Source organism: Schistocerca gregaria, unplaced genomic scaffold (genome assembly GCF_023897955.1).
Source record: "Schistocerca gregaria isolate iqSchGreg1 unplaced genomic scaffold, iqSchGreg1.2 ptg000980l, whole genome shotgun sequence".
NCBI classification, from domain to species: Eukaryota; Metazoa; Arthropoda; class Insecta; order Orthoptera; family Acrididae; genus Schistocerca; species Schistocerca gregaria.
The window spans coordinates 18,908-45,517 of NW_026062331.1; the positions used below are offsets into that span (position 1 = coordinate 18,908).

At 51.8% G+C, this 26,610-nt stretch overlaps 6 protein-coding genes and 1 long non-coding RNA gene across 12 annotated transcripts; 5 read left to right on the forward strand and 2 right to left on the reverse strand.

The window, feature by feature from the left end:
• Positions 1–1,676: 1,676 nt before the first annotated feature.
• On the forward strand, positions 1,677–8,800 carry LOC126326224 (nuclear pore complex protein Nup133-like). 2 transcript variants are annotated; one of them, XM_049995604.1, is made up of 3 exons: positions 1,677–2,219; positions 2,426–2,535; positions 2,618–8,800. In XM_049995604.1, exons 1-3 carry the CDS (start codon positions 2,212–2,214, stop codon positions 6,307–6,309), a joined length of 3,810 nt encoding a protein of 1,269 aa, XP_049851561.1. In that variant the 5' UTR covers positions 1,677–2,211; the 3' UTR covers positions 6,310–8,800. The 2 variants fall into 2 exon arrangements, with proteins under 2 accessions (XP_049851561.1, XP_049851562.1); XM_049995605.1 differs by having other exon boundaries at positions 2,101–2,213.
• LOC126326195 (uncharacterized) lies at positions 8,339–8,800 on the forward strand. The gene has a single exon (XM_049995573.1). The coding sequence runs from the start codon at positions 8,339–8,341 to the stop codon at positions 8,798–8,800; it is 462 nt and encodes a 153-aa protein (XP_049851530.1).
• A 107-nt stretch (positions 8,801–8,907) lies between these two features.
• Positions 8,908–12,361, forward strand: LOC126326199 (rho GTPase-activating protein 39-like). The gene is made up of 4 exons (XM_049995578.1): positions 8,908–9,065; positions 9,184–9,303; positions 9,545–9,676; positions 9,957–12,361. Exons 1-4 carry the CDS (start codon positions 9,049–9,051, stop codon positions 12,301–12,303), a joined length of 2,616 nt encoding a protein of 871 aa, XP_049851535.1. The 5' UTR covers positions 8,908–9,048; the 3' UTR covers positions 12,304–12,361.
• Positions 12,362–13,227: 866 nt separating this feature from the next.
• On the forward strand, positions 13,228–18,726 carry LOC126326196 (retinal-specific phospholipid-transporting ATPase ABCA4-like). The gene is made up of 2 exons (XM_049995574.1): positions 13,228–14,844; positions 14,920–18,726. Exons 1-2 carry the CDS (start codon positions 13,228–13,230, stop codon positions 18,667–18,669), a joined length of 5,367 nt encoding a protein of 1,788 aa, XP_049851531.1. The 3' UTR covers positions 18,670–18,726.
• Positions 18,727–20,228: 1,502 nt separating this feature from the next.
• LOC126326203 (phosphatidylinositol 3,4,5-trisphosphate 3-phosphatase and dual-specificity protein phosphatase PTEN-like) lies at positions 20,229–22,711 on the reverse strand. Of its 4 annotated transcripts, none has more exons than XM_049995583.1 (5): positions 22,589–22,707; positions 22,303–22,387; positions 22,122–22,166; positions 21,988–22,031; positions 20,229–21,907 (listed from the first exon to the last, which is right to left on the reverse strand). In XM_049995583.1, the coding sequence occupies exons 1-5, from the start codon at positions 22,671–22,673 to the stop codon at positions 20,547–20,549; spliced, it is 1,620 nt and encodes a 539-aa protein (XP_049851540.1). In that variant the 5' UTR covers positions 22,674–22,707; the 3' UTR covers positions 20,229–20,546. The 4 variants fall into 4 exon arrangements, with proteins under 4 accessions (XP_049851540.1, XP_049851541.1, XP_049851542.1 ...); XM_049995584.1 differs by having other exon boundaries at positions 22,122–22,185; positions 22,589–22,678; XM_049995585.1 differs by having other exon boundaries at positions 21,988–22,185; positions 22,589–22,711.
• Positions 22,712–22,722: 11 nt separating this feature from the next.
• Positions 22,723–24,449, reverse strand: LOC126326204 (uncharacterized). Of its 2 annotated transcripts, none has more exons than XR_007560583.1 (3): positions 24,293–24,449; positions 23,664–24,138; positions 22,723–23,426 (listed from the first exon to the last, which is right to left on the reverse strand). It is a non-coding gene; the product is annotated as an uncharacterized LOC126326204 (long non-coding RNA). The 2 variants fall into 2 exon arrangements; XR_007560582.1 differs by having other exon boundaries at positions 22,765–23,434; positions 24,293–24,373.
• A 303-nt stretch (positions 24,450–24,752) lies between these two features.
• On the forward strand, positions 24,753–25,820 carry LOC126326207 (adenylate kinase-like). The gene is made up of 2 exons (XM_049995589.1): positions 24,753–25,109; positions 25,321–25,820. Exons 1-2 carry the CDS (start codon positions 24,795–24,797, stop codon positions 25,687–25,689), a joined length of 684 nt encoding a protein of 227 aa, XP_049851546.1. The 5' UTR covers positions 24,753–24,794; the 3' UTR covers positions 25,690–25,820.
• Positions 25,821–26,610: the final 790 nt, after the last annotated feature.

The following is a 26,610-nucleotide window of genomic DNA, read 5'->3' on the forward strand; positions in this document are numbered from 1 at the left end:
TGGTTCTAATCTAAACAAAATCAAGATCTGTATTTATGTTGAAATTGCATTCAACGACGAACCCTAATACAATTAGACAAGATTTATTCAATAGATCTATTATTTAAAAATCAGTATGATCCAGTTAGCTGCCCGTGTCTAACCACTACAGATACAAAATTTATAGAGCTACGTGTGGGAGAAGGGCCTGATGAACTAATCAACCTGAGCACTTACAAAAAACTCCAATTCAAAAACATTAATAGTAGAAGAAGAATTGAAAACAATATCGGAAGACTGGCTAGATATCAAGAAAACAGAGAATGATAGCAATATTGAAGACACAAAACAAGAAGAAACACAAATTATGTACGAAAGCTTACATATAGTTAGTAGGTATATTAAACAAAATGAGAGGGGTAGCTGTATCAGAAACAGCAACAGATGGTTATATGTCAGCCTGTTACAGAGAAGGAGCAAAAAAAATACTGCAACGGCTGCTATTATGTAAAAAATAGAACGAGCCAACAAAACACAAACATGATAACTACCAGAAATATGGGAGATGCAAAAGTTTTAGTTGAGATGAAATTGATGTTCAGAGAGCAATTATATAGTTTTTGTAAACTACATCTAGAAGAAAAAATAAGAAAAACAATTGCATATATCCATATATCCATGCCAATAGAGAAATGTTCTGTGAAACAATTCAATTAGAACTATCCGACCTAAGTAGTTCTATTGACGATACAGTGTGAATTGCTAAAGGTAGCATATGGTATGTCATTGACAAGCTATGCAGACATCAGAGGTGGTGTTGTGAATATTAACAAATTGGAATGTAATCTGCTTGTATTATCGGACTATCTAATTGGAATGTATGAGCTGAGTGGTGTAATTGTAGCACCAGTGTTCTCTAGTTTTGCAGAGACAGACCATTTAATAGATGTGATAGGACTTAACGATACAGAACTAAAAAAAATACAAACTACGAATACAGTACTCTGAATATATGCCTACCAGATTGGTACTGGTAAAAAGTGAAATACTAAAACCAGGACCAGCATACGGGGGGTTGATGTACTATACTAAAGACGAAGACATAAAAGCGGCACACCAGGTGATAGGAGATGGTGGACTTATGTGGGAAGGTGTATATATGAGATAACCGATAACATAAATGTGGACACATACATGATGTTATTGTTATTTGTAATGATAATAACAAACATGTTAGTGATAGTGTTCAAACGTGTACCGAGACCAAAATACAAAACAGTGTCGACTCTGGTACTTGATAGCTATGGAAGAAGTGGTACTTATGATGATTAAAAGGTAAGATTGTATAACAAATATATTAATATGTATATATGTGAATATTTATATGACGATATTCTCTGCATATACAGATAGCATATACGTATTTTTGTACTTGTATAGCAAAAAGGTGGTGCTGGCTTTTGGCTGAATTTTCTGGACTGGAGGTATAGTTTTCATTTGGACAGATGGAGATGAGCGTCGCGAGGGGTGTTGTGATGTGGAGGTATTTTTTTTACTGAGGGTGACATTGGTTTTCACGGTCGAAGGGGTGAAGAAGATTTTTATTTGCGGTGTCCCCGCTTGGGTTGGTGATGTACTAAAGAGTTTATGCATTTTTTGCAAGTTTTAGGCGTTGGCAATGGTTTTTTTTTTTGCAGATTGCTGTCCACCAGAACAAGTATTTTTTGGCTCGTTCCGCGCTGTGGTCTACGTTATCGAGAGCGAGATGTAGCGGGATGATACGGGTGGAGGTCACGGTGTGCGGTGGTGGAAGGAGGCACCGAAGTCCGCGAGGGATGCCTTTATTATTGAGGCTGCATTTTCGTCGTCTGGAAGCACCGTGGATCAGTCTGTGTCGTCGTCGTCTGGGCCTGGAAGGGAGGGATCGGCTGGTTTGAAAATGGCACTCGACTGCGCACTGCGCGCGGGGAGCGGCGCGTCTCCTCAAGGTTCAGGTGCTTGACCAGCTAGCGAAATTTTTTTGTTTGAAAAAAAAAAAAGGCGACATGCATACTAACAGAGTGTGGGAAGGTCTAGATCGTTTTTTATTATTGTCGTTTTTATGTCGAGACTAAAATATACACATTTTTTTTCTGCGGATAATAATTATGGTCTCAGCAAGGATCTCAAATCCTGCTGATTTACAAGATCTAGTTTTGGACTATTGAATGGGACAAGTCAGCGTTAAAAGAGATGTACACGTACATAGAGTTTATAGATTTCTCGTTGGGTTCCTCGGTTCCTCGAGCGCTTCAGGCTCGGTGAGCGCCTGGGGGGTCTTTTAGGCGTTCTCCAGAGTCGTTGAGGTCTCGTTCCGGAGTCACGCATGGAGAACGTGTTTAGTCGCGTTGGTGGTGCTGACCGATTGTTTCGTTTAATTTACCCATGCGCGGTGGTTGCGTCTTAGGGACCAACGAACCAAGTCGAACAGAGGCGACACCGACGAGCTCAGGTACTATGCCGAGCACTATGCGTCTTACCCTCGTTTGGTGGCTGAGGCGCTCGGCTCGATTTCTGGTACGCCGGTGGACGCGGGGGGTTTTCGGCCTTGCCGCCTTGTATGGGGGCGTATTAACCACATTTTTGTTTGACGTGTCAGAGTTTGACACGAACCACGTGGCGGGCCACATTGACGGGGCCGTCGGCTACGCGTATCTGATCGTGTCGACGATACACGCCATGTTTCAGCCGAAGTTGTTTGTGTGGAGCTTCAAGAAGCTGGGCGCGGCGCCGTCGAGGGGGTCTAGGTTGGCCGGCTCGATGCAGAGCGCGGTTGAGCCGGACGTCGTGTACCAGCTTTCGCTGCACTCGCCGTTTCGCAACGCGGCGGCCGGCGTGAATTTGGTCACGGTGGTCATGCGCAGAGAGCACGAGTCGGTTGGCGTCTTGTTCGTGGATTTGAAGGGCCAGATATACTATTGGCCGAGAGCTGCGAACCCTCAGAACGTGTTGAGGGATTCGGTGTCCATGGAGCCCGAGGAGTCGTGCACCAGGCTGATCGCCTTCCACGCCGCGGGATACTACATCCTCGGCACGTCAGAGTCCAGAGTGCTGATTTTGACGTTTCAGGGCAACCAGATCAGACAGAGGGAGCTGAAGAGGTCGAGGACGTTTCTCAACAACGCGTTGTCGTGGCTCAGCCTTTTTGACAAGGGATCGACCCAGTTGGTGCCCAAGGCCCGCCGGAGCAATTCGGTCGTGAATTTCCTCGTCACGGGTTCCGGTTCGTACCGGTGCTGCAACTTCTGGGTGCTGACTACCTACAACTTGCAGTGTTGGCTGTTGTCGGACGACGCAACCGAGAGGTGCTTGCTGGACTGCAACCTGTTCGAAACGATCACCGACTCGCTGAAAAAAAGCCAGACGCGCATGTTCGGAGGTCCCGTCGGCATAGAGTTCATCATAGTGAACTTCGCGATTAGCAGCCAGAGGGACATGATTTCCGTCCTGATCATCATTGTGACTTCGTACGGGGCGCAGTCTTCCGCCAAGAAGAAGGCGAATTTGGTTCTGTACAATTTTTCAATTTCGAAAAATCAGTCGTCGGGCGGCAGTCAGCTGTTCGGCGAGGTGTTCAGCGGGCCCATTTCGATTTCGCTCTACTCGACGAAGAAGTTGCCTATCGAGCTGCCCTACCTCTCGGAGGAAATTTCCAAGTTCCTCGGCTTTTGCGGCGTCATGACCCCCTACCGGAGCGGCACGGACGTCCTAGTCCACAGTTGCCAGTTCATCTCCTACAGGAGCATCTCCCCCGACGACGACCAGCCGGATCAGTACGGCGACATTTTCCTGCCGAAGGGCGGCAGCCAGCAAATCATCGGCAGCGGCTTCATGGATTGCTACGCTCTCTACATGATTACCGGCGAGGGCATCATCAGCGTTCAGCAAGTCGGGCCGAAGCCCACGAGAGCGGTCTCCCCCTTCGCCGCCAACGGCAGGGCCGCCGCCGCGCTGCCCGCTCGTCCGCCGTCGTCCGACTTTGCCGGCCGCGACGCCCCGTCTTCTCTCGTCGCACCGCCGTCCGCCCTGGCCCCCTCCCCGGAGCTGCCGAACCTGTCGGTCAGCGCGCTGGTGAACAAGCTCTCGTACGCCATGTCCCTCTACCTCAAGAGCGCCGCGGGCGCGGACGGCCACTGCTCGAGCGACCACGCTCGCGCCACCTGGAGGCCGTTCGTGCAGCCGTTTCTGGACATTCGCTGCGAGCCCACGGTGGAGTGCCTGGCCGAAAGCCTGGTCAACGCCATCTCGTTCGACGACCCGCGCTGGGCGGAAGACCCCAGCCTCCACCAGGCGACCAGCTTTCAGAGCGCCCAGATGCTGCTGCACCGGCAGCTCGAGAGAAAGAAGCAGGATTACGCCCACTTTATCCAGTTTCTGTCCGTTTCCGGAATTTTGTCCAAACTCAGCACCGGCTGCAGGGCCAAACTCTGCGACGTCGGCAGCAAGCTCGCCGCCGCATCCGCGCTGCGCGCGCGCCAAAACGACCAGCAGCGACTTCCCGGCGCCCCCGGGACGCCCGGCGGCGCGAAGAGGACGTCCGGCAGCGTCTCGCCCCACTTTTCCATCCTGAACGAGGCTATGATCAAAACGCTGGCCGAGCGCGGCATCGAGAAGAGCTTTTGGGTTCGCCAGGGCCTGGGCCCTCAGGACGTGTTCTACTCTCGCGTCTCCGAGATCGAGGGCATTCTGAAGCACATCCAGGCCATCGAGATGGCGATCAGAGAGTCCTCGACCGACTATTTCGGCACGCTCGAATCGCAAATTTTTTTTCTGTCGCAGAGCAACCAACTTTTTGAAGTCATTTTCGCCAGCTCCATCGCCTACCGGCGAGAAAAGTGCTCGGTCTACTTCGGCGACAAGCTGCTGAAGGAGCCTCTCCCCCCCGACGGCGACCAAATCACGTTTTGGACCTGGGATCCGAGCGTCCGCAGCCTCCTGTCCTCGCAAATCCAGAGGACCATCGATTTCATCGACAGACTCATGCAGGCCGCAGGCGCTCACGACGCCGCCTCTCCGCCCCATCTCCGAGCAACGGGCGCCCCCGACGTCGACGTGGACCAGCTGTACCTGGAGCTCTACAACCTGGTCGACGCCCTTCTCTCCGACGTGCAACTCCAGGCCGACTTGGTGAAACTCCGCGTCGGCGACCCGACCACCGACGAGGAAGCCGTGGCCATGGACGACAAGTTCAACACGCTCCGACAGAACCTTCTAGCTCCCTTCGTAGCCAACCCGTCCAAATACTCGATGGCTCTGCAACTCGCGGAAACCTACCACGAATTCAACACCCTGTTCCAGATCTGCGAACTCACCAACGACGACCTTCGACTCCAGCGGTACTTGGAAGCCTACAAGGACGAACACTTTTGCGAATTTTTGTTCAAGTGCTATCTGACCAACGGCCTCAAGTACAAGCTGCTCACGCTTCCGCGCCAATACTGGGAACCCCTGTCCGACTTCCTCAACTCCTCCGGCTCTGAGGGCTGCGAAGAAATCGCCTGGTGCCACCAAATCCTGACCTCCGACTTCAAAGGCGCCGGAGACCTTTTGCAAAAACTCGGCGACCGAGAAAACGACATCGCCTCTCGAAAACACACCCTCTATTCGCTCTCGAAACTCTGCCTCTACGCCGCCCTTCCCGAACCAAACGATCCCTCCTCCATCGACGCGCCGCCCCCCGAATCAACGCCCCTCTTTTGCGACGAAGAACTAGACCAAAAGCTCAGTCTACTGAAATTCCAATGTCAGCTGAACGAACTCGGCCCGGACTGGGCCAAAGACCACCCCCTTCCCTCGACCACCCTCTGCGAGTACTTCATGGACCTCTCGACCAAATCCGTCTTCTCCGCTCCCAGCGAAGCTTTCCTCCTCGCCATGGAACTCTACTCCTGTACGAAGCTGCTGCGCTCCCACCCAGAGAACCGCTCGCTCCTACTCACCATCTGGCTTCGCTCAATCGAGGCCGACGACTGGGCGGAACTCGCCCTCGCCCGACAAAACGACCAAATCACCGACCAAGAACTGACCGACAGAATTCAAGAAACCGCGTTCTACGCCCTCTGCTACCAGGGCACCAACGTCCAGCACAACCTGCCGCGCGACGTCTTCGAGGCACTCCTAGACCGCGTGGACTCCCACACGCCCCTGGGGTCGTCCATCCGGTCCGTCGTCCTCCTCGCGTACAACCACATCATCCAGGAATTGACCAGCGAGGGCAGACTCTCCGACCGATCCTTCTACTCCGACCGATCCTTCTATTCCGACCGAACGCATTCCCCGCTCCTTCGCTAAAAGTAATAAAATTCGCACCCGCAACGATCCGAAGCCCGACCTGATTTTCAGAAGACCCAGTACACTCTGTACCCTCGAAAAAAAAAAAAATGCCATCTCAAAAAAAAAAAAAACCCTGCACTCAACACAGAACCATTCAGATTTATCGCGATCCCTAAAAACGAACTCTACGCCCATACAGGACTCACCGCCTCCCCCAGCACCTCTCCAGACGGGGCCCCGTGCGTTCGATATGCCGACTCCTCTACATGCGCTCCCCAGAGCCCCACCGCCCTCACCCGCCGCCGTCAAGACTTCAGAAGTCGTTACACAAAACTTTCACCTCCACGCGCCGAACTCTCCCCCGCGCGCGCTTTTTGGTCCTCTTTTTTTTTCTGAGCATCCAGGACGAGCAAAGCACTTTTGAACAGCCGAAAACCGCGCCCTCTAGGCGCATCGTCTCCGCGACGTGCCCCTTTGCAGCGAACGCTTCCAAAAACCGAGCGCCACGCCCGACTCGCTCCTTCCTCCTCCTATCACCGACTGGCGTCCGGACGTCCCTGGTGGCCCTCTTTCAGAGCCGTGATCCCAGAGCCCCATCCGCCTGTTGCCGAAAAAAAGGGCCTCCTCCCGCGCCCGCCCTCGTCCCACCCGTTCGCGCACTGACAGAACCGCTCGCGGACCAGAGCTCGACCCGTGCGCATCGACTCCCTGCACGAACAGGGCGCGCTCCACTACCTGAGAACGCTGCTGCAGACCTGCCCATGAAGCGTTCGCACCACCCCGTGTGCGCCCTACAAAACGCAAGCAAAGGCGCCTTTGAATGAAGACAGACCCTACGGTCCTCGATTAACCCTCTAACGAGGAGCGCGCACGGAGCGCTTGTTTTTTTTTTACAAAAAATTGCCTTTTCTCATACACTGTACAATGCACACTGGCCAAGAGGAGAACTGTCCTGGCGCGTTGGGCAAAAATCGTCCTAACAGAGCCATATCCCTCGTAGACCTGGAGCCCATTCTGGCCTTCTACGACGAAATTCTAGACATCTCTATACATGAGACGACTCAGGCTTCCATGGCAACTGAATTACTAAAAAAAGAGAAGCACTTTGAGTCGAAGCTGTCTCAATTTCTCAACCTTCATAAGGGCAAGAATGCAAAGATCGCTTTGGTTACGGTATGCGCAGCGAACGCTTCGTGTTATCACCATGCAATGGCCGACCTCAAACCCATCCCTATGCACCAGAACGCGGCAAACGCGCCTCACAGAATGACGCTACCCACAGACGTCGATTAAGACAGTCCCATGCCTAGGCATTGCGAAAAAGCTGTGATGAATGATCATTGGCGCGAAAACTCACATTGCTTGTCTAAAGTCAGGTGGTACAGCTGTTCCTCTAGAAAAAAATACAGTCAGGTTCATAGATAATTTCAGGTACAAATCAAAAAACGGTACTCGCTCAAGCTTCTCGGCACTGATCCATCCTGCCTCGGTTCGTCAATGTTTCTGCCCTTTTTCGGTCTTCTAGCAGCGGGAGAAGAGGAGCGCTCTCGGCGGAGTGCCTGCTCAATCAGGGCTACGTGGTCATATTCCTGTACCGCGAAAATACTCTTCAGCCATATTCATGCCATGTCCCAAAACTCGACGACCTGCTCAGCACCACCTCGCTACTCAATTACTCGGACAGACAGTCGGAGGGTGCGTGTTACTCCCGCTTGGTTCCTCGACCGCGCTTGGCCAGGCGTCTCTGTTTCTCTCTGTACATTGTTCATGTCGTACACGAGCGCCGTATATTCTCTCACACACACAGGCGAGATGTGCACTGACACGCTGAAGTGTTGACCACGCGCACACGAGCCGTTCCACTCACGCACGCGTTTTCCACTCAGTACTAGACCAGTATCACGACAAGATAGTGTATACATGCAACTCGATAAGGCAGGTGAAGGCCGAGAACAGGCTGATCGAATTTTCTTTCTTCACAGTATACGAGTATTTGGTTTATCTGCGAAAGGCCTGCCGGCTACTGTCTAAATTCAACCACCAGGCCATGATCTACGCCGCCGCCGCCGTGTCCGACTTCTACGTTCACTTCAAGGACATCCGCGAGCACAAAATCCAGAGTCAAGAGGGGGATATACACCTTCGCCTGCACTCTGTTCCTAAGGTCATATACATGGTCAAGCACATCTGGTGTCCATCGGCGTTCTTGGTCACGTTTAAGCTCGAGACGGACCCTGAGCTGCTTGAGACCAAGGCGCTTACCCACCTAGGTGATCGGTACCACTCTCAGGCCGTGGTGGCTAACCGCCTGGAAGAACGTGCGCGCAGAGTTTCCCTTTTCCTAAATATGCCAAGCATAGACAGTCAGCCCCGCGTGGTAAAGCGGATTTTTCAAGTGCCATCAGAGAATTCGGACGGGTTGAACGAGCAGAACTTGGAAACAGAGCTGATAGCGTGTCTCTGCGAATTCCATAATAAATTTATCTCGAACGCCCAGTCTCTCTCGTAAGCCGAGCTGGTGCTTTTGTGGTTTTTCGTTTTAGAAAGAGGGTAAGGAGCGCCACTGGCTCAGCTTTGGCGCCGTTTTTTTTGTAATCTATTTGTACACATATGCATTTATTATTCTCCATACATTCTTTTATGTTTTAGCGTGTTAAACGCGATTTACTATTTTTAGAAGCTGCGAATACTCGTTCTTTTTGCTCTTTTTGTACATATTAGATGTAGCCTCGGGGCTTCACATCCTTTCTCTTTAGTATGTCCAGTTCTAAAGCGTACGTATACCAATAGGCAGTCAGGGATGTCCTGCGAATTGACACCGAACTCGACGTAGAATGGCAGTTTTGTTTTGTTTCTCACCGTATCTTGTGCTTGCGAAACGCACGCGTACAGGACGACTGAGGAACATCTTCCCTCATGGCATGCGATCTTGGACCCGAGTACCGATTTTATATTCTACGCCTGTCCGGAAACGGGCGCATGTTCTTGGCTGCCCCCGAAGAATTGTAACATGTACGTGCTACATTTTGTAAAGCAGGACGAGCCGCGAGCGCCGCCCCCGGCGCGCCTGCGCGACGCCCTCCGCCATTGAGAGTGCGGGGGGGGTGCGTTGGTTCGCGAGAGGCGGATGGATGGGTTGAGGGGGAGGCAGAGAGGCACTTTGTGTTTGTTGCGGTAGTGTCTCCAGTGTAGGGGGCGTTTGAGAGCGGGCGTCGTCTCCGCGGTTAGCTTACGAGAGTGAATTCGGATGTAGCGTTCAGGCGCAGATAGAATGGTGGGAGATGTACGATTCCAAGGCGCAGAGGCCGTATTATTACAACCATTTGACGAAGCAGACGGTGTGGGAGCTCCCGGCTGGCCTGAAGGTGCACCCGATTCCGGTGAGGTGCGTACGAATGAGCGAGGGGGTGGGGGTTCGAAGTCGGTTGTCGGTAGAGAGTGTGAAAGGGGGGAGGGAGAGGCGAGCTGAGGCGTGAATGAGTGTATGGATCGTGTGTGTGGGGGGGGCCGAGGCGAGATAGAGGTCACCTGTCATTGAGAGAGGGGGAGTTCGTGTTTTTTTTTGAGTTGGGCCGCGTTGTGTGTTGAGAGGGGGCTTCGAACGGCGGGGGGTGGGGTGTGAGTGGTGGTGAGACGGTATGCTAACGCCTTCGAACTGTGCCAAGCTCGGAAGATGATCGGAATTTGCGACAGGCGCTGGAGCTGTCGGTGTATTCATCGAGCAAGCGTCGAGACGCGGAGTATAAGGTGAGCTGCCCCAGGGCGGCCGCGCCGACTACTGTGCCGGAGTCGTCTTATGGGGAGGCCGGAGAGTCGGAGGCGGCGCAGGGTTTGGCGGGGGTGTCGCAGAGCAACGAGTCGGCAGAGCAGGGGGTAGAGAGGGCGGCGACGCCCAGAGTGGCTGGGCCGTACGCGCATCAATTGCAGGGGAGGGAGGCGGTCAAGCGGGCGTCGGAGGATGAGGAGGGCAGGTGGCCCCCGGCGAGCGAGTCGGCGAGCTTCGAGTCGTCTGTTGGCTCGAGCGCGAGCGATTCGCAGAGGTCGGGGGAGGTTGAGAGCGTCGCGAGTGCGGCGGAGTCGGTTAGCTCGCTTAGGTTGCAGTATGGAGGGGCTAGGGACGTCGGAGTCGGGGACAAGAGTGGCTTTCTAGACATATCGAGGCTTAGGGAGGACGCGAGCAAGAAGAGGCCGATAGTGCCGTTGCCGTTGCTCAACAAGACGGGTGCTGATGTGCAGGTGATTTCCTGCAACAAGATTACTCCTCCGCCGGTGCCTGGCGCGTCGCCGTCGTTGTCCACTCGGAGTTTGCAATCGATCAAGACTGGCAGGTATTTGGTGCAGAAACCGGACATGATGCCGGAAGTCGTCGAAGCTAGGCGGCTCGAGGACGAGATGGCTGCGTTGGCGGCCGCCTCGCCTCAGCGAAGCTGTTCGAACGAGGCCAAGCGCGACAGGTCGCAGTCTTTCGAGAAGTCTTTGCCGCTACCCAGGGGCAACTCGAGGCCGCCGACCGCGCGTCCGCCGCTGCCGGCGGCGCCGAAGCCCGCTTATGTCTCCGGACGCCAGGACTCTCGGTCGTCGATGCCCTCGCGTCCCGGCGCGTTGCTGGCGTCGAGCCGTCCCCTGGTGCGAGCCGAGACCGGGACGAGCGACAACCTCGTGATCGGCTCGATCAAATCGAATTCGTACGCGACGCTGAATCTGCAATCCTCGTCGTATCTGAAGCCGAGCGGCGCCCGGTCGCCCACGATGGGCACGTCCGACTTCGAGCACGTGTCGATTCCCAGCCCGCAGGGTGTTGCGGAGAACGGCCAGCCATTTCCTCCGCGCATGAAGGCGCAGATCAACTGCTTCCAACTGGAGGGTTTCGCCAACGAGTACTTCCGATGCGTCAAGAAGGGGTTTCTGAATCGCCACGTGATTTCGATGCGCGATCGACTTCGCTGGACCAGCGAGCCCCTGAAGAAGCCGCTGATGGTTCTCAACAAGGCGATGTCGAAGAAGGGTCTGGCACTGTTCGCCAACATCCAGATATACATGAAGGACCGGCGCGCCAACAGCTCGCGCAAGGAACGCTTTGCAGCGCTCGAGCAAATTTTGGAAACAGTTCTGAGCAATCCGGAATTGCACGACGAAGCCTACTGCCAGCTGTGCAAGCAAGTCACTCTGAATCCGAATCCGAAGAGCGTCCGGCGAGGATTCAAGATCCTGTGCCTCATCGTTCAATATGTGGCCCCGAGCAAGCAGCTGGCTCCGAGAATACTAGAGTTCATCCAGGAGAAGTCGAAGTCTCAAGAGTGTCCCGAACACGTAGCGTACCTATTGCGCAAGCTCCCCGAAATCGAAGGCAGAGCTAAAATGAGGCGCCTTCCCAAGTCCGAGGAAATTTTAATGTCTTTGCGCTCTCCCTTCAATTTCCCCATTTTCGGGTCGGACCTCAACGAGATCATGGTGTACCAAGCCAAACAGACGATCCCGGAAAACGTGGACCCTTCTCTTCCCGCCGTTTTGACCGTGCTGCTAGACCTCTTCCTGAGACTCGACGGCCTGAGGACCGAGGGCGTGTTCCGGATTTCCGGATCCTACGACGCGTGCAACCTTCTGAGACTCCAAATCGAGGCCGGAGACTACTCGGCTCAAAACATCAGCGACCCCCACATCCCCGCTTCTCTGTTGAAGCTCTGGTTCCGAGAGCTGAAGAACTCGGTCATTCCCAGCGACCTCTACCCGGCGTGCATTGAGGCCAGTCGGAACGAGAACGTCGGGGACATACTGGCCACCGTCGACCTGCTTCCGACGCTGAACAGCAGGGTGCTCAAGTATCTGATGGTCGTTCTGAAGCAAATCGCCGATCCTGAGAATTCCAAGTTGAACAAGATGTCCGCAGAGACGCTAGCCATTATTTTCTGTCCTACTTTGATGAGGTACAATCATTCAAACGTGGAAAACGTCCTGATCTACCAGAAGTGGGAACAAGTGTATATAACCACCCTAATCAAAAATCTGACCTAGTACTTGACCATTTGTTCTAGCAAGAGAGCGCACTAAAAGGCGGGGCACAATGTCTCGATTCATGTCTACGGTTTTTTTTTTCCCTTCTAGCTCTCTCTTTGTGTTTTTGGTTGCTTTTTCTCGCGGCTGGCTCGCGATCGGGGAGGGCCGGCGCCATTGGTTGGGTTCCCTTCGGCTGGCACGGGGGAGCGATGTTGCTCGAACCCACCGCCCCCTCTGGCGCGGCGCGGAACCTGGACGTCTCCGACCGGTCGGTTTCGCGCAGCCGCGTCCATCCGGAGCGCCGGTTGCGGGGGCCGGCTTGGGCCGTTCCGGCGCGCGGCGTTTGTGACGGGGGGGTGGTACACAAAGAGGGCCCTGGGCGGTCGAAGAAAATTTTCATTTTCGTGCAAAATTCTGTCGCAATTTTGTTCAGTTTTCCAGCTAGTACAGATTCAATTATCAGTTCACTCTTGTAGGTCCGATTCCAGAGATGGCTTTGGGCAAACTGAGTGACGCCTTAAAAGCGATGAATAGAAAGGCGTCGGGGTTCTGGCTGCAGTACGCGCTGCTGTGCAAGAGGCGGTTCCAAATTAATTATCGGAACATGTCATTGGTGAAGCTTGCCCTATTTCCTATTTTGGTTGTTTTCGTCCAATATGGTGCGTACACATCGGCATTACCGGTTTACCTTTGTTGACGAGGATGCGCGCTTCCGAGAGGCGGCGCGAAGAGGGCGTCGAAAGGAACTAACCAAAACAAACGAAAATTTTTACTTCAGCCACGAATTTGGCATTCGAATACGTGGACGGCCGAGGGAGTCTCAAAGTGAATGAGTATCCCCCCATAACCAAGCTTCCAAACTACTGTGCGAGCTTAGAAAATCAAAGTGCGACATGCTACAACTTGGTGTACGCGCCCGCGAACGTGCCGTGGATAAGAGACATGATGAAGGAACTCGCTGTGGAATCTGGCTTGGACTTCTCCACCTTCGAAGGAATCGACGTGGATCCTGGCGAATACGCCACTGTTCAAAATGCGGTTAAGGAGTATTTGAATGGCACCTTGTACTCCGTACAGGGCGTGATTATTTTCAATATAACGAATCCGTTTTACGACCCAGGCGAACGCTCGACCCAGAATTTGTGGGACAGTCAATCCAGCCCGTCGGATTCTGGTCTCTCGCCGGGACACGGCGTGCCGGAGGACCTCCCTGAGGGCTGGAAGGCGCTTTCGAGTTCAGAAAAACAAAACCAGGCCGGTCTCTCGAACGTGTCGAAATTGTCAAAATATGAGTACAATGATATTGAATTTTTTGATGGCAAAGTGGTGCCTCCCAACCCATCCTACTATCTGTATTATCATACCGATTTTTCAAACCTGCCTCTGGTTCAGGCCTTGGTCCACTTCATTGAAAACTATTGCTTTTATCACTACTTCGCCGACAATGGCATCGACACGTCAGGAATCCGGTACAACATTAGTTATATGGGGTATCCGTCGCCTCCTAACCTCTTCGCGTCTTCTCACATTCCTGCGATTATCTCCGCGATCCTTTACAACCTTGTCTCCACGGTGGTCTTCGCGAGCGTCCTGTCTGATTTGGTTCAGGAGAAGAGCTCTAAGTTGCGCGCCAGCCTCCACCGCGTGGGCCTGAATAGGATGCCTTACTATTTATCCTGGATCACCTACATTCTCGCCGTCTCCGCTCTCATGACCTTAGGCATGTGCGCCGTTGGCACGGCCTTGCCGCTCAAGATATTCCGCAATTCGAATTTTTTGGTCATGTTCATTCTCTATTTCACGCTCAACTTTTCTATGGGGTGCCTCGCGCTGTTCGTGTCGACCTTTATACATTTCTCAGATAGTGCTTTGACCGTGAGCTATTTGTTCATCACGTTTGGGTCCTTTTTGCAGTTTTTGCTGACTATCGGCGACGGCTTCGTGATAGAGTTCACTCAGGACTCGTACCTTCCCGTGAGCTCTTTCATACGCGTGCTCTTCAAGATGTTTCCTTTCGGCATTTCCGCGTACATCTACAATTTTCTGTTGTTCTTCACGTCCCCTCTCCCCCATCAGGGCGACAACTTGGAGCCTATTGGACTGAGTTTTTCTTCATTCGGCTACAGGAGTCGGGACCTCCCTAGGCACCTGACGCTTCTTTCGGTGTATTCGAAGCTGTGGATCATTTCGCTGGTTTCTCTGGTCCTCTACTGGTACTTCGACAATGTTTTGTTCAGGATAGGCACGAAGAAGCGCCCGGTCTACTTCTTCCTCACGCCCAGTTATTGGGGAATCCGATTCAAGAGGCGCTCGGGGCGCGGCGAGCCGCCCGTGTTTCAGCCGCCTCCGGATTTGCTGTTTTCGATGGATCCGAACGTCGAAGCCGAGTACCGACGCGCGGTCGAGGTGGTTCGGTCGGGGGCGGAAAAGGAGGTCGCCATCAACGCCGTCAACGTATCCAAGGTATACAAGCCTTGGTACTCCTGCGGTGGCAAGTCTGCGCTGAGAGCCGTTGACAGTTTGTCGATCTCGGTTAGGAAGGGTGAGTTCTTCACGATAGTACGTGCGGGCGAGGCGTGTCTTGAAGAGGGTACAGAGTGGTGTCTGACAAATTTTTTTTTTTTTTTTTGACAGCTTGGGCACAATGGGGCTGGAAAGACGACGCTGTTCTCGGTCCTGAGCGGCGAGTCGTCGATGACGGCTGGGTACGTGCGCTATTTCGGCTACGACTTGGACAGGGACTCGGGGGTGGTGCGCGACATGTTGGGGTGTTGCTTGCAGCACGACATGTTTTGGCCGGAATTGACGGCGCTGGAGCACTTGGACCTGCTTCACCAGATTCACGGCGTGAAGAAGGAGGAGTTGGAGAGTCGGGGAATGGAGCTGTTGAGGCTGGTGGACTTGGAGGACGTGGCCCATCACAGGGTGGATTCGTTCAGCGGTGGGATGAAGCGTCGGCTGAGCTTCGCGATTAGTTGTACGGGGGACCCGCAGATTTTGTTTTTGGACGAGCCGTCGAGCGGATTGGACCCGGAGAACTACAAGCGTTTGTGGCGAGTGCTGCAGTCGCTGAAGGGTCGGGTGACGATTGTGTTGGTGACGCACAACATGCTGGAGGCGGAGTTGTTGAGCGACCGGGTGGGCGTGATGGTGGACGGACAGTTCAAGGCGATTGGGACGGTGCTGGATTTGAAGAGCAGGTTTGGGCACGGGTACCAGGTGGTGGCGTGCACGGGGGAGGAGATAGGCAGGGAGGTGGCGGAGAGGTACCGGAGGGAGTATCCGTACCTCGAGGTGAGGGAGTGCGAGGGGGACGGGACGCGGTTGGAGATGGAGGTGAAGAAGAGCGACATCGAGCGCATGCCTGAGTTGTTGTCGGCGCTGGAGAAGGACGGGAAGATAGAGTCGTGGAACGTGAGTCAGTCGTCGTTGGAGTCGGTGTTCATGTCGATAGCGGAGAAGTACGAGTTGAAGAAGGCGTACGAGGGGGGCGAGAGGAGGGAGGATGAGGAGGGGGTGCCGGACGCGAAGAAGGAGAAGGGGGGGGTGCAGAAGTCGAGCGTTGCGGGCGGCGAGGAGGGAAAGGTTGGAGGGGGTAAGGTGGAGATAGGCAAGAGGGTGAAGTCGTATCCGCTATCGGCGTTGTTTAAGGTGAGTTGGAAGTTGCAGCTGCGTCGAAACAAGTATTCGACTGGGTGCGTGGCGTTGCTTCCGGCGTTGGTGTTGGTGATGTTGGTGCTGATGAAGATGTATTTGATGTCGGAATACGACAGAATGTATGGCGACATACTCGCTGTGCGGTTGCCGAATGCGAGTTTTTACCGCTTGAAGCGAGAGTGGCCGAGGGGAAGGCTGGGAGTTGTATGCCACGATTGCAGCCAATCCGTGTTGTACGACCCGGGGGTGGATCCGAAGTTGCTCGGAGTGGCGGGGGACGCGAGTTCGGGGAGTGACGGGTATTATTCGTCCTTGCCTCGGTGGACGTCGCGCCACCCCATCAGTGGCGCGTTGATTACTTTTTGCTCTCCGCCAGAGCTGACGAAGGAGAGCGACCAAGAGGTCCTGAAGAAAGTTTACGGCATCCTGCAGACTAGGCTCAAGGTCGCCGCGTCTCGCAAGCCGGGCGACGGCCTGGTCGACCTGTCCAAGATACCCCTTCACTATTTGTACACGAAGTTCCACAAGTTCAGCCTCGACTCACGGGACGCCGACGCGCCGAGGGCCGACATGGACATCACGCTCATGATGAACGACTACTACCATTCGTCCAACCCGGGCATCACCTTTCAAATCCGAGACGACCTCGATTTTGTTCTCGTCAACGGCCTCAGCAACCCTGATGGCGAAACCTACAAGATGGCCAACGTCCTCGCGCGTCTCCAGGAGTTCACCGTGCACCTCAGGCTCTACCGAGTCGCTATCTCCGCGTCTTTGAATCCAGACGACGCCCTCAGGGAGATAGATTCCGACGTGTCGCTGCAACCAGTCCAGAGGGCGGGAGACAAGAGCTTCATCGACAAGTTGATCGCCGAGATCTTCGGTGTGGGTATCCTCCCATACGCGTTGTCCCTCTTCATCCCGCTGGCGCTTTACGGGATCGTCAAGGAGAAGGGCAGCCAAACCAAGCAAATGATGTACATTCACGGCCTCTCGCCGATCTACTACTATCTCAACATCTTCATCGTTTGGTCCACGCTCTACTTGACCTCCGTGTTGCTCTTCTTGCTGCCTGGCATCTTTCTCGTCGAATACATAAGGTACGCCGCCTCCGCGCTCTTCCTGTTCCTGCTGGGCTGGGGCCTGTCTATCTTGTCCTTCGTCTTCCTCGTCTCCACCTTCGTCCGATCCACTGGCGTCGCCACGTTCATCGGCTTCGGCATCGCCATTTTCGTCGGCACGCTCGTCAAGTCCATCGTCGTAGACCTCTACGACCCCTTCGACGCGTACCGGCTCCCGCCCCCCACCTGGCTCTACCTCTGGCTCCAGACCAACTTCCTCAGGTGCCTCCAGCTCATTAGCGTCCCTCAAGAGGGAGGGCTGCTGGTCGGACAGCTGTGGGCTTCCTCCCTGCCCCCCGAGTTCGTCCGCTGCCTCTGCTTCCTCTACCTCTGCGCCTTCATCTACTTCGTCCTCTTCCTGCTCTCGATCGTCTTCCTCACCGGCGACTTCAGCCACCCGCACTACCTCGCCGTCGCCTTCTGGTCCCGCGTCTCCGGCTCCGCCCGCGACGCGCTGCGCCGGCTCCTCCCGTCGCGCTGCGCCGGCTCCGCGCCCGCCCCCGTCCGTGCCGACTCCGCGCCCCCCTCCGTCCGCGCCGACCCGGACTCGCCCGTCCACGAAGGCCTGCGCGACGTCGAGCGCGAGGCAGCGCTCGTCTCTCGATACGCCACCGATTCCTCGCTCCGCGACTGCCCCCTCGTCATCCAGGGTCTCCGCAAAAAATACCCCGGCGGAAAGGTCGCCGTAAAGGAGTTCTACCTCCACGCGCCTCTCTCCACCTGCTTCGGACTCCTCGGCGAAAACGGCGCCGGAAAATCCACCCTCCTCTCCATGCTCACCGGCACCATCCCCATCACCAGCGGCACCGCCCACATCTGCGGCTTCGACATCTCCCGCCAACTCTCCAGCGCACTCAAATGCATCGGCTGCTGCCCCCAACGCGACATCCTCTGGGACGAACTCACCGTCCAAGAACACCTCGAATTCTATGCCAGACTCGGCGGCGTCCACCCCTCCAAATCCCGCAAATACGTCAAGAAATTCCTCTGCGACGTCGGACTCTACCACTGTCGGCACCGACGGAGCTCCAAACTCAGCGGCGGCATGAAGCGCCGACTCTCTCTCTCCATCGCCATCTGCGCCAACAGCTACGTCGTCTTCCTCGACGAACCTTCCTGCGGACTCGACGTCATGAACAAACGCCAAATCTGGGACGTCATCCAACACAACAAGCGCGGACGCGTCACGCTCATCACCACCCACTCCATGGACGAGGCCGACGCCCTCTGCGACAAAATCGGCATCATGGCCCAAGGCTCTCTCTGGTGCTACGGCAACCCCCAATACATCAAAACCCTCTACAACCAAGGCGCCAACCTCCGCGTCGTCTTCTCCGACGAAACCCTCGGCCCCGAATTCATCAAGCAACGCATCCCCTCCTCCTTCTCCGTCTCCAAACTCTCCAACACTACCGAGTACCACATACCCCCCTCTCAACAACCCCTCTCCCTCATCTTCCAAACCATGCTCGACCCCTCCTGTCGCGCCTCCGGCATCGAGGACTGGGGACTCTCCCAGCCCGGCCTCGAGCACGCCTTCGAGCAAATCATCAACCACGTCCGCAGCCACCACGACCCCACCGACTCTCCCTTCTCCGACGTCTGAAATTTGAGCGTCCCCCCACCCCGGCTCGCCAATAAAAACACCAATACCAAATTCCGCCACCCACCCCCTTTCGCACAATAATTTCTCTTCTCAAATTTCGCCCCCTCCCAACACGCACGCTTACTCTCTCGACGACAACGCGCCAAACCACCCCGCGACCCAATCGAGGCCGCTCTCTCGCGGGAGCAACAACCCCTCGCATCCGCGCAAGACTCCATCTCTTCCCGAACAGGCGAGCCGGCGACCCCCCGTTCTCCAGGCAGAGTTGTTCGAGACTCGCTCCCCCGTCGGGTCGAAGAAGACTGCCGTGACAAAAAAAAAAAAAAAAAAAAGATTCAGGTCCCTCGCCGGTCAGCACCCAATGCACATCGATCGAACGCACGCGACCTGCTCACCACCAAGCATCCTAAACCGCCAAAATCATCTCCAAATCACTAACCACATCGCACAAAAACAGACACAACGCCTATTCTCCTCCTCTTTTTTCTCCTCAAACGCCTGTGATCCCCAATCCTCAGACACCCCGATTTCTGCCATCAACTCTTACCGGTCCAGCGGTTTCCTGAACTCTCCATAAACCGCGCATTGTGCACTCTTTCTTGGCCCTGCGCACCCCTCTCGGCGCCTTCGCGCATCTCTCTATTTACAACTTGACCGCCAACAAAAGACCAATCTGCACTTGTATTCGCGCTTTGTCCCACGCCCGTCTGGTAGCATCCTCACACCGTTTTCGTCAACGGCATTTACGCACTTCGTTGCTCCCCATGCACCTTCGACCAATCGTCCAGGCACGCCCATCGCCATATCCTCCGCGCGCCGTCGAGACCCCTTTCCGCCTCGGAAACCCCCCCCCCACGAAGAAGATCAGAGGCAATGCTGCTCTTACATGCCGTCCACCATGTGTAGCTGCTACAACGACTCCATCGAAGTGCAAATCGCCCCTCTGTTGTCTCTTAACCCGCCCTCCTCTTCACCTTAAAACCATGTCTAAACTCAAATTTTGTACCTGATATCCGCTTCTGTCAATTTCCCCTGCTGCACAAATTCGCGCGCGTGCTCTAGCCACCAAGCAACGGCCGCTCTGTGACGGTACAATCCAGCACTTTTTCGACTAGAGTCCCCGTATCGGCGCGTCGGGCGTTTCTTCGACCTGTCGCGCGGCTATCAACTAATCGCCGCGCTCGCACGAACAGAAAAGGCTGCACTCTGGGCCCAACTGACCCCAAAACTCGTACAGGTCTAGACCCTTCTTCCTGCGTGACTCGTCTTAAGGCGCAAAATAAAACCCGAGGGCAGAATTTGCGAATATCTGTCCTCGACCCTGTATAGAAGTACTAGCTGTCAAATTTTGCCACTAAATCCAACGTGCAAATACCGCTCAAAGACCCTTCCACATTCTCCAAGACCACCATTCCAAACCAAACTCACGCAGCCGCGGCATTGAACCCCTGCAAACCCCTCCCGTATCCAATAGTCTGCTAACCCCGGCATTTCGCGTGGCAAGCCAACACAATTCTCTCAGACTGCCTACAACAGTTATAATTCTAAATGTGCCTTGATTTTTGTCAGGTGAAAATTTTTTTTATTGATACGCTTTAACGACAACGAAGAACAAACTTGTAACACTGTCTGCCTGCATTTTTGAAAAATTTGCTCTTGACCGGTTAACACCTCAGTCTCAATAAGACCTTTCAGCCAGCATTAGTTAATTCTGTGTAAGATTCGGACCTAGTCATTACCAATGACCAATGCACCCTCCTTTTTTTTCAACAATAGACAATAGGTGCTCCTTGACAATTGCTTTCCATTTTCGCTTCGAAAAAATTAATTTGTTTGAATGAACTTGAATCAGATCTCTTCTATACCTCTTCCTTTCACTACACTTTCTCTTCTGACGCCTTCTCGCTCGAATTTTCTTCCTCTTCCGGACTCTTCACTACGTCTACCAACCTCTTGGTCTCTATCTTGTAATTGCGCTTGGGCAAACCGGAATCTTTTTCTTGACTCGACCTCTGACTAGAAATTTCTTTAGGAACTGATGACCGCCACCTGTTCAAGCTTTTAGGTCTAAAATCAGCACTATATGAATAGTGGTGACTCCCCAACCTCATCGTTTCGCTTTCTGTATGCTTCTTTTCTGGTCTCACGTATACGCTGCTCCTAGGTCTGATGATTCCTGGAGACCAGGTTTCGGGGTCGCGGGTAGGTTCCGCGTGTTGTGATGTAGATTTTCTGGCGAGCGTTAACTCTTTGTTCCTCAGAGGGGGCTCAATCGTACGCATAACTCTTTTCGGATCTTCGTATTGTAAGGACTGCCTTGAACTATCGATGAAGCACTCATTCTCGTCGTCAGACGTTACGTCATAAAAAGAACCAACCCTGCATCTCCCTACGACCAGCATCTCCTTCGAAGACAAACAGGGGTCAATGTAGTATTCCTCTGTCATGTTCGCGTCGATGTCTTTCATATTCCTTACCTCATACGGGCTCACTACATCATAATACTTAGATGACGCTTCCTTTTCTGCATCCGTCTTCAAATCCTCACCCTTTATCAAGAGCTCGAAGAAGAGTTCAATTGAAAACTCCTTCTTAAAGTGGATGTGCTTTTTGTCCTTATTGGCCAAATCAATTTCATCCTTTTTGAAGACCAAATGGTGGGGGTCCTCAAATGCAGTCGAAAACCAAATGTAACAAACCTTCTGATAACTGCGTCCTCTCTTCGTCTGTAGCTGAATTTTTACGTCGCCATAAATAGGAAAGTTAATGTCTACACTAAATTCAGTTGCCTTCTTGGGTACTGATACAAATGGAGTCGTTATTAGCTTACGATTTTTACTAATTACTATGACAGAATATTCGTTTGAAAAGTTGGGAACTGTATTCACCTTTATTCGGAGGAGCCTAAGCAAATTCGGAGATGGCGGCACACCTCCATGATATTTCAACGCCTGCTCGTAATATCGAATATAGCGCTTTTGGGAGGCAATTGTTACGCCCTTCCCATCCTTCGTACGGCGTGCACCGTAATATTCTATGGCCTCATCACTCGTTGAGACTATGCCAGCGTACAAAAGGTAGCAGCAGATTATCAAACCGGTCCTTCCTTTTCCCGCCTTACAATTGATGGCAACAACATTTTCTTCGTCTTGCTCCAACCAATCCTTAATGTCCTTGCAACACTCGACTATAGTATCCACGGGAGGCGCATTGTGGTCCTGGAACGGGTATCTGGACACTAAAATGGAAAATGAGCAATCTGCTTAAACAGGCGCCGTACACTTGCAGGCAGATGTTAAGATCCGAATTCGGACGCACCTCTCCCATGAAACTTTATATGATCATAGTCCCTCTCGGCGCATCTTTCATCAAAAAACTTAAATGAGATACTCCCAGATTCATCGTTTCTTCGCATCGAACCGCAAAAATATCGCGCGTAAAGAAAAACGTACAAATTATAGAGTTTGTATTTGTCTTTGTGCCGAAGCTCAAAAAATCTGTCTTTCAGAGTTACTACTTCAATTCTTTGTTGGTAAAATGAAAAATCTAATTTGAAGCGAGAAACAGAGTGCGCACTGCAGGCAACATCTGTACAAAAAAATTTTTTAACTTGTAGAAATCGATAAACATTACCTGTAAACCTCATTAATTGGATTTCGGTACAACCCTTCTACATCGGAGGAGGGAAACCCCATCGCGATGATACGCGGAGTGATGTCTGGGTTCAGGAAAAAACATTTGTTAGTTCAAGAATTAGAGCGACAGCTGAAAATGGCCTATATGCCAAAAATAAGCCTGCGTCTCGCCAGGATATACCGTGAATAATACCAAAAATGTACAAAAGGGAATTTAATGAAAGAGGCGCCGTCAAAAATACGCTGCGCTACTGACATCAGACAATTACAGTATTTTATCATACAAGTCAAATCTAGATCTATCTTCGCATCTGTATCCTTAAACCTCAATTTGTTTTTAGATACTTTCTCTCTAACAAATCCAAGCATTCTATACAGAATATGTCGGACACAAGAACAAAATAATTGTAAAAAATTGCTAAAAAATATTTCGTTTAATTCGTAGCCCGTAAATCTGTTGGCAGGACGGTGTGCTTAAGCCTGCCTTTTCAATGTCACAAAAATGTGGCTGGCGCCGACTGGATAATGTGAGCTGAGAGGGCGGGTTTGTATTACTATGCCAGGCACTAGCAATGAATGAATATACGCATTCTTATCAACTGAAGTGCGCAATATCTGCGGCTCATCTTTTTTGATGTCCAAAATGCATTTATCCATAATAGGCTGAAAATCCAAAAAGCCGCTTCTTAAAGTTGTAGAACACGAGCGTCGCCGTGGTGATGTCAAATGAGAATATTTTTCAGATAGTTACACAGCACTTTGTCCTCGAAGTAATTGGAGAGTTCTTGTACAGTTATCCATGCGTGATCTACATAGCGCGAATCTCTTTCGACTGTTCCTTTAATATAGTATCCTCTGTAGAAAAAAACTTTGATACCATAGGCATTGTTCTTGACCTGAAGTTCAGGAGAGATAGGATAGGTATAGAAACCACATGGAGAATTACCGGTCATGTAAACTTCTACAGTGGATCCAATAGCCTTTGAGGCACCCGCGCTTGCGGTTTCGCTCAAAGGGGGGGATTGATCACTGTGATCGACTGGGAAAGCAAATTGAGGAAATTGCCACGGATGCTCTGAACGATTTTTCTTGACAATGAAATAGAGCTTTTGGTCAAGTTTTCTGTGCACCTCCAGTGTATTGAATACAAGGAACGGAGAGGACCGGAATTATGTACAATTCATCGAGAAAGGGAGACAAGAGTTAGACATATGAAATCGAGAGGTAAAGGCGTGCATTGCATATGCACGTGTCGTGTATACGCGTTTGTATTGGACAAAGTATTTGTATGATGACAAAAGTGTATGTGTGAATTCATCTCTGATAGTAGAGAAAAAAATAGTGTTGCATAACACGAACCTCCTTAACGAGGTCGTGTCATTGGCCAGGTCGGCCGCCGTCAGACGACTTCTGACTTCTTCTGACCTCTCTTGCGATTGCTGTTGAAAGCTGATAGACTGTCCTTGGCCCTGCCGGTTTTTTGGCATCGTCAAATTCGGTCCATGTGTCGACTCGTCTTCAAGCAGGGGCGAGATATCAGGAATTTGCGCATATATGGGCGCATACCATTTTTCCCTCCATTCGGCATATTCGGCTTCCCATGGTTCGGGTTCAGGCAAGACTATTGTCGGACGAGTCACTATGACAGACATTTTGTAGATCCAATCATGCTTGAACCCAGCGGCCTTAGCGGCTGCATTTACAGCAGCGTTTTGAGCTCGCCAGCGCTCCATTTGCATCCGCTTGAAAATGGCTGTCTGCCTAGGCCTTTCAGTGCCGTCAGGCATTTTGACCATGAGTTGGGGGAGTTTTGATTTCTTGCTCTGCAACGAGTCTGCACGTCGCAGAACAATACGAATCAACAAGTGAGATACACGTCAGTCTGAGCCGGATAAGTGTAGTGAACATTTTTTACGCCTTCCCTCCTCAGCTGCAACTCGGAGCACATAAGCTAGAGGAGAAAAGGCCAAGGGATCAGACTCTCGTACGTAGTGACGCGTGATAGAAACGAGCTGACTTTGAACAGCTCTGCGCAAAGTGTACAGGCCGCCGTTCAATCAGCTCTGCAATTGGTTTTCCGGACCTCAAGATGTACATGGTGGCTGAACGCTGCGGACCAGTTTAAGAATGTAGTCCGACAAATATGAATTCAGTTTGAGAAAAGTCTCTCAAGCAGAATATATACACTATGTGCACACACAGGATATAGATAACCAAAGGACCTTAAAAATGTATTCCGACAGGCTGTCAAACACGAGACCAAAATAAATGGCCTCAACATGCCTGCAATAGAGCTCTTACCGTGTATTGTTTGTTCTATCCCAGGAAGACACAGACCGTTTTAGCTTAATGTATACGCTTTTTTTTTATACACAAAGAATAGCAATTAGAGCTGTTACTCTTTATGCGTAGGAGAAAGCGTCTTTTTCATTAAACGCGCCTCAGGTGTAAAGCTTGACACACTTCCTGGCCCTTTTACTAGTCCAGTCAATGTCAGACGACAAAAAAGACTCATCTGGGATTCATGTTGTCTTATTAGGTCCGCCCGGTTCCGGTAAGGGTACTCAGTCCCCTATGCTTGTCAAAGAGCACAACATTTGTCACCTCTCTTCAGGGGACATTTTGCGGAGTGCAGCGACTGCTCAGACACCTCTAGGCCAAGAAGTGAATAAAATCATAAATGAGGGCAAGCTCGTTCCCGACGACCTTATAGTGGAACTGATCAAGGAAAATTTAAAGCGTCCTGAATGTAAAAATGGCTTTGTTTTGGATGGATTCCCTCGTACTGTGGACCAGGCCAAGCAGGTACCGTAGCACCTTGTGCTTTAGTTCGCAGACCCTTGTATAGACAAAAAGGGGCAAAAAAAAGCTCGCGCTAGCGAAGAGTGACGGAGAACATCTTTACCCCATGTGTAATTAATTTGTGTGGCTTCCCTATATGCATCATCCCATATACCGTTGTCCTGTTTCTCATCCTGATAATTTTTTCCATTTTTCGTGCTTCCTTGCTATTCAGCTTGACAGCATGCTTTCCCAGAATAACAAGAAACTTGACAGAGCTCTTCATTTCCAAATTAACGACGATCTACTTTTTGAGCGCAGCGCTGGCCGCCTACTTCACCCTGCGTCCGGTCGGATCTACCACAGGACATTTTCTCCCCCTAGGCAGTCGATGCTGGACGATATCACCGGTGAGCCGCTTGTCCGACGGACAGATGACAAAGAAGACGTGATGAAGAAGCGCATACGTAGCTATCATGAACAAACCAGCCCAGTCCTTAAATATTACAAAGATCGGAATATCTTGAGTACAATCGATGCGTCCTTGTCGAAAGAGTCCGTATGGGAACAAATAAAAGAGATTCTGCCAAGAAAAGCGCTCTAGATGCCAAAACCCGTGAACATAAAAGTCTTTCACTAAATGCTATTTTCTCTATACACGAATTGGACGAGTACAAGCGTTATGTAAGCAAAAACGACATAAACAATATAAAACCTCTGGTGCCCTTAAAAATAGCCATCCAAGCTATTGCTTTAGTTTACTTTTCTCTGGCGCAGCTCAGCCAAGCTCGAGGTTAAGCGCAGACTGATGAATGTTTTGTTACAGTACGCAACGCGCTCGTTTTGTTTCTCGCTTACTGATAGCAAGAAAATGTGTATAAATTTGTCTAATTTAGCGTTCTGTTTGATGGAATGACCCTGGATCTGGGTATCAAACCACAAGTCAGCGTTGTTTTGCTCTTGAGAGAAGGTCCGAATTCTCTTATATGCTGTTATTAAAGACTACGATGTCGCCATTTAAGCGTTATCGGCTTTTTGACGTCCCAAAAAATCGCTTGAAATTCTGTGGGCCAAAAGTTCCGCTTGAGCGTCTGCTTGGCGTTCAAGTGTTGTAGTTCTTTCTGCTTGTTGTCGTTGTTTTTTGCGCAATTTTCTCTCTTTCCAATCTCGATGTGGTTTTTGAATTTTCGGCATTTGAATTCTATCCAGGTAGAACATATCTCCCCATGATGCCTTTCTGGCCGCCCTGTACGCTTCTTTCCCAAGTTTCTTTGATAAAATTACTCGGCTCAGTAACCCTGTTGGCTTACAGACATCCAAAATCACGTGTCCACCTCGTTTTATCGGCTGTCGAATCAGTCTACTCGCTTCAGAAGAGGCAGCTGAACGATGTCTATCGACTTGCAGTGAATTTTTTGAGACGGCCAAGTAACAGAATTTCTCGTTTTCCCAGCTCTGGCGTGCCTTTTTAGACAGCTTGAGTAAGTTTGTACGTTGTACTCTCTGGATGAAATGACACCACGTT